General features: G+C 44.0%; 1 protein-coding gene across 1 annotated transcript in view; it reads left to right on the top strand.

The window, feature by feature from the left end:
• The first annotated feature begins 8,820 nt into the window (after window positions 1-8,820).
• The window catches only part of HIPK2 (homeodomain interacting protein kinase 2), a 174,516-nt gene continuing 172,358 nt past the window's right edge, over window positions 8,821-10,978 (top strand). Inside the window, exon 1 of the mRNA XM_081956646.1 lies at window positions 8,821-10,133. Within this exon, the coding sequence (XP_081812772.1) occupies window positions 10,115-10,133 (19 nt within the window). The 5' untranslated portion in view covers window positions 8,821-10,114. The remainder of the gene's footprint in view (window positions 10,134-10,978) is intronic.

Below are 10,978 nucleotides of genomic sequence, written 5' to 3'. Positions count from 1 at the left end.
GGCCACTGGACTTTCTGGTTTTTCTTTGAAGAACTAAAGAAGCTTCTTGGATGAGAAGTGAAACATCTTCAAAGAAAAACCAGAAAGTCCAGTTGCCTCTTGAAAAAAGCACCTTTGGGACAACTATGACTTAGATGACTGAGAATCTCCATAGACTCTAGATCAGGGGTCAGCAACCTTAAACACTCAAAGAACCACAAACGTCCTAATCGGAAACGCCCCGTTCAATTCTGGAGCCGACCGGAAGTCTGGTTTCCCCAGCATAGAGTCTTCTCCTAGTGTGGCATCCTTTTTCCTCTACTTGTCCTAACTGAAAGCTCTATCAATTATGGAGCTGACAGGAAAACCTGCCCCATTACATAGTATGTAAAGAAGGAGGATTCTTTGTGTTGTGTTTGTTTTGAAAATTTAAAATAAAAAAAACTTTTAATTAAAAAAAAAGGAAAATCTGCCCCTTGCCATAGGGTCTCCTCCTGGTGCGCCCTGATTGCCCCTGCCCATCCGGAAGCTCGTCTCAAAATTGTGGTGTCGACTGGCGACAGGGAGCCGCAGCAGATGGATGAAAAAGCCACATGTGTCTCCAGAGCCACAGGTTGCTGACCTCTGCTCTAGACAAGCTGTTTCTAAAGCTTATCAATTGCCTCAGAGCTACCCCTAGATGGCAGCAAGGAGTTATCACATTCCTGCCATCTAGTGGTCCTTTTGAGTCTTACAGCCCAGATCAACCTTACTTGATGCCTCTATGATCTTTTCAGTTTTTGTTTGGGAGAAGAAAAATGCAAAAGACATTGAAAAAGACAGCATGGTTACAAATAGGAAAAAATATTGTTCTGTACAGTTTGAGGCAGAGCAATTACCACACAAATACCTCATTTGAAAGCACATTTCATCTCACTTCTATATGTTCTAACACACGTACACTCACTTTTTCCCAGTTTGGTCCCCCTCTTTCTTCCCACTCAGAAAAGGAGGGAGAGATTGTTTTAGTTAGATGCCTGACTTTACCATTTATAAAATGGTACTGTTTCTATTTAAGCCAAGGCCGCATACAATTTTGGGGGTGCTGGTTCCCAATCAATCAGGTTTAAGGTTTTTTCACATCCAGCACTGAAACAGCTATTTCAGTGACAGAGAAAATCATACTCAAAGATCCGTGGTTGTCCCTCTTCGCCTCCGCCCCCAATACAGGGTTGTTGTTTTAGAAATAGTTGTTGGAAGAAATGTCCTTCTGGGTTCGACTCCAAGTGGGGGAAAAGACACTGGAAACATGGAGGCTGCTTGGAAAGATGGTTTAATGGACAGGACCACATGGCTTGAGGTCCTGAACAGAAAAGGTGATCACATGTTTCCAGATGTTGGGTGAAGAAGAAAAAAGAGAAAGAAGGGCTGAAAGTTCCTGGCTTTATACTCTCTGTTCGGCCACATCTCTCTGTTTCCTGTTCCTGTGTAAGAAATGTATTCTGATTGGTTGTCTGACTCCCATGGGGCCATGCAGGGCAACTCTGTAGGCTGTGCTTTGAGTCCAAGTTTGGTTGACCATTGCTTTTTCCCAGGTGTGGTGAGATGGGTAAAGGGCTAATACTGTCATGCCTGAATCCCATCACCTTGGAGCTGAAGGGGGGACTCTTTGTTATGTAGAATAGACTGACTTGGGCATTTTAGTGCCTCGTTGAGAAAAGTGGGGGCTATTAAGAGTGAGTCTGTTTCCTGCCTAAAACATGTTTTTCCATTTCTGATCCAGGGGAATATAATATTCTGCCCTTTCAATATTTCCTAGGACATTTCATTTTTCTAGGAGGGTGGTGGTGCTAACTTCCTACATAGAAGAAATCAGTCCAACCCAAGCAAACTTTTATTTTTTCTGAACTAGACCAGTTGTCCCTTCTTGCTAAATCTACATAGCTTCCCTACTTTCTACATGGAATTTAGACTGGAACGTACCAGTCTCCGTGTTCTTTGCTATTGATTAATGTAAGCTGTAGAGGGTTAGCACAAGCTATCAATCCACAACAGCTGGCTAGGCTGGCACTTGCAAGCCACAGACACAGCAGTCATTGCTCTGTGCCTGGAAAAAAAAAACACAATCAGTACATTCAGTACAACAGTAACTATTTTGTGTGCTGATTGCATTCTGAGGACAGAAACTGAAATGGCAGATGAATCATTGTTTAAAAATATGAGACACTCTGATGCAAATAAAACAGCCTCCCTTGACACTTGTGTGCAATAACTCCATTTTCATTCAATGTTCCAAGCTCTAACTGCAACGATCATTTAAATTAAAAAAAAAAAAGCTTGTGCATATTTACTAGGGGAAAAAAATCCTTATTTATTTGCAAAAAGGTTTTAGGTATCTGTTTTTATTACTATTTAAACAGCTTCTCTACCTCCTCCTTCATAATAGCTAATTTATATTTTTTTTCCTAGTGCTGTTTCGACAAATAGTTCAGTTTAACAGTCTGTTCAGACTCATCTCTTCTTCCATTAAAATCCTTAATATTTTGTTCATTTTCCTATCCTTGTTTTCTTTTCTTTTCTTTCAATCCCCTCCCTTTGCATACTTCAGTGGCTACAAGAACTATAGGCACAGATAGAGATAGATACAGATTAACAGAGTTGGAAGAGACCTTGTAGGTCATTAACCAACCCCCTAACCCAAGCAGACCCTACACCATTTTTGACAGATGGCAGTCCAGTCTCTTCTTGAAAGCTTGCAATGATGAAGCTCCCACAACTTCTGAAGGCAACTTCTGTTCCATTGGTTGATTGTTCTCACAGGTATCAGATTAGCATTTCCAGCAAATTCATACGAATCACTCTAGTTCTGCAAACTGATGCCATTGAAATGTGTTGGATTAGCATATCTGGAGAGCATTAGATTGGAGATGGCTCCGTCTGAGGTACAGACTTTTTTTGTCTCTAATTCAGTTGAGTGAAAGAGAGAAACATACGGCTATGTCAGGCGCAATTAGTCAGGATCATTCGTAAAGTTGCAGCATAGAAGATTTACTCAGTCTCTATAGACAAGAAACTAGTCAACAAATGGTCAATACTAAATTGGTGCTGGATAAGAGACAGTGGAATTCATGACAGGGGGCGAACTTGTATCTCTTTTGGCCACAACACAAGGACTCTAAACTGATAATACATTTAACTCATCCCCCACTCCCACCAAGCTCTGCCTGCTCTTCTATGAACATTTTTAATTGATACATAGAACAGATCTTGCACTTGCTGGAAAATGCTAGCTAGAAAAAGGAAGCACAGAGCAGGGAAGATTGGTTTTTTTCCGGTTATAAATTTGCAAAAAGTTATCTCTTCTTTGAAGAACAGAAGAAGTTCCAGATGTTCTTGTCTTTAACTTGTAGACAAGCACTTTTTTTTACCTTTTTCCAGCCAAAAAAATAACCTATTAAGGAGAGGAAAACCAATGACTGGGTAGCTGCTTTTAATTGATAGTGGTGGATGTGTTGGTCTAGGACAGTGGTCGGCAAGCCGCAGCTCACGAGCCACATGCGGCTCTTTACACCCTTTAATGCGGCTCTTCTGTGTGCCGGGCGCCCGCTCCCCTCCGTCCTCTCGGGCTTCGGAGGGAAGCTTCTGCAAAAGCCTGGGCGAGTGACAACAAGTTCCCGCCGTTACGAAGTCTCCGAGGCTATAATTTTCTGAGCTGTGCGCGCGCGCCTGTTTTCCACGGCATGGAGCAGCGGCGAGCGATGATTCCGGAGGCCATCGGTGGGGGGGCAGGGTCCCCCCTCACGTTCCTCATCTTCCCGGATGGCCCCCGGAATCATCGCTCGCCGCGCAGAATCTCGCCGCTGCTCTACGCCGTGGAAAACAGGCGCGCGCGCACAGCTCAGAAAATTACAGCCTCCGAGACTTCGTAACGGTGGGAACCTGTTGTCACTCGCCCGGGCTTTTCCAGAAGCTTCCCTCCGAAGCGTTCCGAGGGAGGAAGGGCCAGTTGGGAAAGGGGCTTTGCTCCTGCTCGGGACTGTAAGCTTCCCTCCGAAGTCTTGGGATGTTCTGAGGAGCCCCCAAGGAAAAACGCCGCTGCCAGGTAGTTAAAAGTACCTCTCTGATTCTGTCAGACTCTGTCAGTCTCTCTCTGATTCCCTCTCTCACTCCCTCTCTCTGTTCCTCTGTCTGTCTGTCTGTCTGTCTGTCTCACTCACACACACACACACACTGTGGTCACCTTGTTGAGTGTTCCAATCACATTTGAAACACTCAACAACTGGCCTGCATTTATGGTATTTTGCAGCATTCTGCAGTCATAGGACCAATTTTGGGAGAGGGAGTGAGGGAGGGAATCAGAGAGAGACTCACACACACACACACACACACACACACACACACACACAAACAGAGGGGGAGGGAGGGAGAGAAAGATAGACACAGAGAGAGACACACACAGACACACCCACATACACAGAGTGACAGAGAGAGAGGAAGGGAGGGGAGAGAGACAGAGGGAGAGACAGAGACAGACACACACACACACAGAGTGAGTGAGAGACAGACACACACACACACAGAGTGACAGAGATGGGGGAAGGAGGAGAGAGAGGCAGAGATACAGAGAGAGAGAGAGACAGATAGACACCCAGAGAAAATGACAGAGGGAGACAGAGAGGGAGGGAGGGAGAGAGAGACAAAGAGCCAGAGAGAGAGAGAGAAAGAAAAAGAAAAAAAGAAAGAAAGTGGGAGAGAGAGATGAAATTAAAAACAACAACATACAAACCTGACTTACTCAAACTATCCAAGGAAATGCAAGGCCAATGTTCACATTAGTGGTTGTGACTTTGTCAGTCATTGTCAGGAGGTAATTTTCTCTACATTGTAAGGAAAATTTTACGGAATTTAACGTTATTGATAAATAATATCGTTCTAAAGTTTTTGTTTTATTAGTTGTGTTATTTGTATCCTCCCGACCTATGTGGATACTTGCATGCAGAATATTCTCAATAAAAACTTATTGAAACTAAAAACAGTGTACCATCCTATGTATTTTCGGTTTTAAAAATGTGGCTCTCAAAATAAATTTCAATCGTGGTTTTGGTGAGATTTGGCTCAGTTGAAAAAAAAGGTTGCCCACCACTGGTCTAGAAGCACCAAGCTAAGGGTCAGGGCCCACATTTTCTAAAACTCTTTTTCTAAATATAAATTGGCTTGGAAATAAAATTAAGGAAATCCAGAGTGGCATAGTTCACAAATTGCACCAGTCATAAGATGATTCGTTTGGTCTTGGCTTATTGTATTCTACAAACAAGCCATTGTGATTAGTTTAACAAATCATAGTGAACCTAATCATGATGTAATGTGCTGTATAAACCCAGCAGTTGAAGTTCACTCAACAAACCATGATTTCTCACAATTTGTAATCCAAATCAGTCACAAATTCTAATCTAGTTCATAAAACATTATGAAGATGTCATGCTACATGCTAAATAATTCTTTAATCACTGGGTATTGAAAAGGCACAATTTACTATGTTCACATCCCATACCTTATACTTTGCAAATCTCAGTGGTTGGTTTCATGCAATACTATACCACATAGGTATCTGTAGAATTATGAGTCTGGCAGTTGTTATGGGTTGGGTAGCATATAAATTTAATAAATTATTAGCAGTATTATTACTGTCATTTGATAATTATAGGCAGAACCCCATGAAAAACGCCACAAAGAAACACTTTTTGGCTTAGTATTTTATATGAATGAATGGTATTTTCATTCACTTAGTTAGGAATTTCCATTTCAAAGCTGGAACGAGGGGAACAAGGTATTAAGAGAGAGACTCCCCGATGCAGCCCTACATAAATTATTGTCCAAAGAGAGTTTCAAGTTACTTCTTGCTCTGACTCTCTAACCCAAGCCTAACCCTCACTGCAACTGCAGGGATTACCCATGTTTCTGTCCAGGAAATTTCCAAGGCAAAAGCTAAATATACAATACTGGCAAACCCAGGCAAATGCATGGCTTTGAGTTATCATGGAAGGAGAGAGTTATGAGATTAATAAAATGCCTGAATGCATAAGTCAGAAAATCACATGGTGCCATGGGGCAGGTCATCGTGATAAGGAAGGAATGTGGCTTCCATTTAGGTGTCTGGTATTTAGCAATCACCTCCACTCCCCATACAAAACAGTTGGCTGGCCCAATGCATTACAGCTATATGGTACTGCAACTGCTGTACTTTGATTTTTGCTTAACATATTGTTTGAAATTGGCCCTTGTGGTATGTAAACCACGGTTTCTAGTTCATTGCATTATGTGAACACAGCCAATTGTGGTTCATGCAAGAAACCATCGTTGAATCACTCATGAAATCACACATGTGAGCTATGAATGTAATAGATTTGAATGTAGTATTTGCTTTGCCAATTTCAGGCACGTGGAGATTGCATTTTGCTATTTTCAATAGCCTTCCCTAAACTAGCACCTCTACATTCTAGAATTCCCAAGAAATCTCAGAGCTGCATTCTCTGGAGAGTGTCATCTTTAGGAAGTAAGTTTTCTAATCTTGTTGAGCATCACTTTTGGTGCTTCTGGGAGGAAGCAACCTATTGCCTTTTAACAGAGGGGAAATACATAATGGCACCAAAGTCAGAGATTTCGGTCAACTTGATCTAGACATGAATATTTGCTTGAAGTGGAGAACCACTTCAGATTTTGTTCTCCAAAATGTTTTAGTGCAAACTTGAATGGCCTTCTCTGGGCAATCACTTATTGTAGAACAAACGTGACATTGGTGCAATTTCTTCCAGGCAGTTTTTTCCTCAAAGAAATGTTTCCTTTTCAGGAACACATCAAGATAAATACCTTTATGATGGCATAAAGCTCTTAGTACAAATTTGTCAATGACTCCATAAGAAGCTTTAGGTAGTGTGGATGCAAGGATATCTGTTGTTTGGAAGATAAATCCAGTGTCTTTTCAAGGCCTCTGATTAACCACCCAAATCACAGTTGGTAGGTGGGGTTGGAGCGATGCATATGTGAAAGTCACGTTATATTGAAAAGAAATGGCCACACTGAAATAATTTATTTCCAGCAAAAAAAAGTGGCACATGAACTACTTGTTGATCCATCAAATATATTTTTTGCCTCTGCTTTGCATAAAACTTGGGCTTTGCATAAAAATTTGTGAAAGTGATGGACAAAGAAGGTAAACATTTTCATGATTTGAGACAGATGTTTCCAAAAAATCTGATGCCAAGATTAAGGAAAGCATTTTTGTGGGTCTACAGATCAGGTATATCATCAATGACAAGCGATTCAAAGGACTGTTAATTGGACCAGAGAAAATCACCTGGAAAGCATTCAAAAATGTCACTGAGAATTTTCTCAACTACAGAGCATCAAAATATATTCAGTTGGTTGACAAACTTCTTACAGCATACAAGACCTTGAAATGCAACGTCACTGAAGATTCATTTTCTATATTCACACTTGGACTTCTTTTCTAAAAATCTAGGAGCAGTGAGGATGAATGTGGTGAAAGTTTCACCAGGACTTTGCCACAATTGAAAAATGGTATCAGGGCAAATGGAATCCATCAGTCCTGGACACTGCAGTGAGATGCATCAGACACAGAATACAAACAAAAATCAGCAGCAAAACATGTTTAGTTCTGCTGAATTCGTGCAGCATGTCAGAAACATTATGCAATCAAATACATTATGGTCATTAAAAGTTAATTTCATATTTTTCAAGATTCCTATATAATACAGTCATTCTGAAATTATATTTGTGTTCAGTTTGAAGGGGTCTATAATAATCACCAAACGTTTTTCAGGAGGCAAAACTTTTGGGGAAAAAAGTTGACCTCTTTAATTAACATGTATTTAAGTGGGTTGCAGGATAACCTTGGTTAAGATTTAGTCAGTGGCTTCTTTGCCTAATTGTTTTGGGAAGGTATACAGAACCAGTGTGGAACAAACATACCATTGGTCTGAACTCATCTTCCCTTGTGTTATGATATCTGTTTACCTAAGTAGCATAGTGTGGATAACAACTGATTTGAGTGAGTTTGTTAGTAAAAACACCCTGGGAGGTGATCCTGGGGCCAATTTGTATATTGTGAAAAAGTCAGCACTATACCCAAGAGTTGTCTATAGAGTGAATTTCCATTTAAAGAAAGGGTTTTGCCAGCAGACATGGGGAAATGTCTGGAAGACAACTTAGAAGGAGCGAGTTGGCAGTGCCAAGGCAGAAACTGAGAAAAGAGATAGACTACTTAAAATGAATAAAGGTGCGGACCGCTTGCCCATCACACTCAATGTATCAACACTGTTTTGATGTGGCATTTTCTAGGAGAAACAAAATATTTTGAGAGCAACATTGCTTCTCTAAACAATGCACCCCATTAAATATCCACTATGCTTATAGCAAATGATATGAGGGGAAGAGATTTAAAAATAAAATGGCAACATCTTAGAACTTTTGTCAGCCAAAGAAGATTGCAAAATGCAAATTGAAATAGAGTTTTTGTTTTGAAAGGGACTTTCATTTTATTGCAAAATGCATATTGCATTGCAAGATAGATCTTGCACTATTGGGATGTGCAACCTTTTGGAAGTCAAAGACATTTAGCTTTTTTGTTGCATGCTCCAACAATTGGGCAGGCTGATGGACAAAATCTGAATTTTGATAACTTTGAATGAATATGATAATCTCCCGCTTCAGTTTATTTTTCTACTCCACATAAAGCAACCCAACTGCTGTGCCCTCTTGTTGAAATGAAGGTCTTCATTGCCCAAAATAGAAATGATGAGACATTTAAAAAAGTAAAATGCGAGAGAATTTTTACACACAATAGAAAAACAGCACTTTATTGTTCCTTAAAATAATAAATAATAATTTCGGTTGACTGAGTTTCATGTTTAAGGAATAAAGTATATAATAATAATAACAATAACAACAACAATAATATCGTATATTTTAAGGAGGTACTTGGTTGATACCTAGGACTCTGGCAACAACCCGTATCAACTATTAGTACCAGTCAATGGTATTTGTGATGCATTTTTGAATGTTCAGTTGGCTGAGTTTCGTGTTTAATTAATAAAGTATAACAACGTTAAAAAAATAGCAGCAGCATCCGTCTCCCTGGCCTGGAAAAAGCAACGGAAAGAAGCTAGAGAGAAGATCGAAGATAGTTCTGCACCCCAAGAGGCATGTACAGTCGGAACCGCTGGCTGCAAACCAAAAACAGATCTCTCTTGATCGCTCCGGCCATCGGGATCTGCAAATTTCCCAATTCCTCGTTCTTTCTCCTCGCTCCACGCCGTCTCCTCTTCTTTTGCCCCCCTGACTGAAACGCGTGGTTAAACCTGATTCCACCCACCTTCTCGGCAGCTGGGAGGCGTGGGCTGTTCGGGGTTCGCCGGCTTGTTTGGGGCCTCTCTACCGCCTCCCCTCGCTTCTTCTGGGAAGCGGCGATCCATGCCATCGGCGGTCGATTAATGTGCAAAGTCCCTGGGCTTTTCTCTCTCTCTCTCTCCCTTTCCCTCCTCGCTCGCTGCTCATCTACTCTCTGCTCGCTCGCTCGCTGGCTCTCCCCCGTCCCTCTCTCTCTTTCTCTCCCTCTCCCTCTCTCTCTTCGAACGCAACTTTTGCAGAAATCTCTCCCTCCCCCCCCCCCCAAACACACGCACAGACATGTTGAGCTGAGAAGGTCGGGGGATCGTTCCTGTCCCCCCTCCCCGCCCCCCGCTCCCCTAAATCTGGGGGACCTCCAGCCACCCCCCCTCCCCACTTGACCCGTTCACTGGGCGACGACCCCCACCCCTCCCTCCCACCCTCCGCCTCCCCTCCCCTTCCCTGCCCATCTTCTATTTTTGCTTCTCCTCCTTCGGCGGCTGGTGCAGCAGCAGCAGCAGCTCCTGGATGGACCCCTCCGCGGCTTCCCCTCGCCCTCCGCCTTCCTCCGGCAACTGAAGCGAGATGCAGGAGGCTGGTGGCCGCTTCGGCTGTACGGAGAGGCACAGGCGCAAGATGGCAGATTTCTATTGAGTTTAAAGGGGCGGCGGGGAGGGTGGGGGGTGCTGGAAGCCGAAGTCCTGCTTCGTTTTTTCTTCCGTTGCCATGAATAACAGGATCCCTTGCACCGATGGCTCCCATGTACGAAGGTAAGGAGGGCAGCTTTCGGATCTGGAAGGGCTTTCGAGATCGCTCCGGTATAGCCGGCTTTCCTTGGGGGCGGGGGGGGGAGAAAGAGAGAGGGGTTGGGGGAAGGCAGCGAAAGGAGACGAGGAAAGAGAGGGGAGACCCCCCCCCACATACACACAACACACCTCAGCCGGCTGCTTTTGGATTTCCCGGGAGCTGGTGGGGGGGGGAAACCGGTTTCGAAACGGAGCGAGGAGATCCAAGAGGCGCCGATCCCTCTTTTGTATGTGCGCCCGGAGGAGCGAATGCAGATCCGGGAGAGCGCACGGTGGCTTTTTCCCGTGGGTTCGTCGCGATCTCCCTTTCCCCGCTTAGAAGGCGATTCCCATCCCACCCACCACCCACTTCCCGCGGCTTGGAGGGGAAAGCGCGAGCGCCCGTGGGGGGTCTCCTTCTCCCCCGGCGGCGGCGGCGGCGGCGGATTGCGGGAGTCTCCCGGCGGTGCCGGCTTGGAACAATGAAATTGACAAGGCGGGGGCTGCGCCCGCCGGCCGCTCTCTAATGCGGGGCTCGCTCTCTCGGCCACAAATGGGAGCCCCTCTTCCTCCTCCTCCTCTTCCTCCCGAGCTGCCTGGGCTCGGGAAGGTTTAGCCCGGCTGGCTGAAGCCCCGAGGTCCCGTAGTTACCCTAGGGGGAGAAAAAGATGCCGTGCAGGTAACACGCCGGCATCGGAGCTTCTCCGGAGCCGAGTGCGTGGCCAGATGTCAAGAGGGAGGATTTGTGGGGAGAAGGAGAAGGAACCCACGAGCGATTTTTGTTTTCTTTTGAGCTCCGTCCACGTCCAGTTCTTCCTTTCAGTTTCGAG

The sequence above is a fragment of the Natrix helvetica genome (genome assembly GCF_964273705.1).
Source record: "Natrix helvetica genome assembly, chromosome: 6".
NCBI classification, from domain to species: Eukaryota; Metazoa; Chordata; class Lepidosauria; order Squamata; family Natricidae; genus Natrix; species Natrix helvetica.
This window is presented reverse-complemented; position numbering and strand designations above follow the sequence as displayed.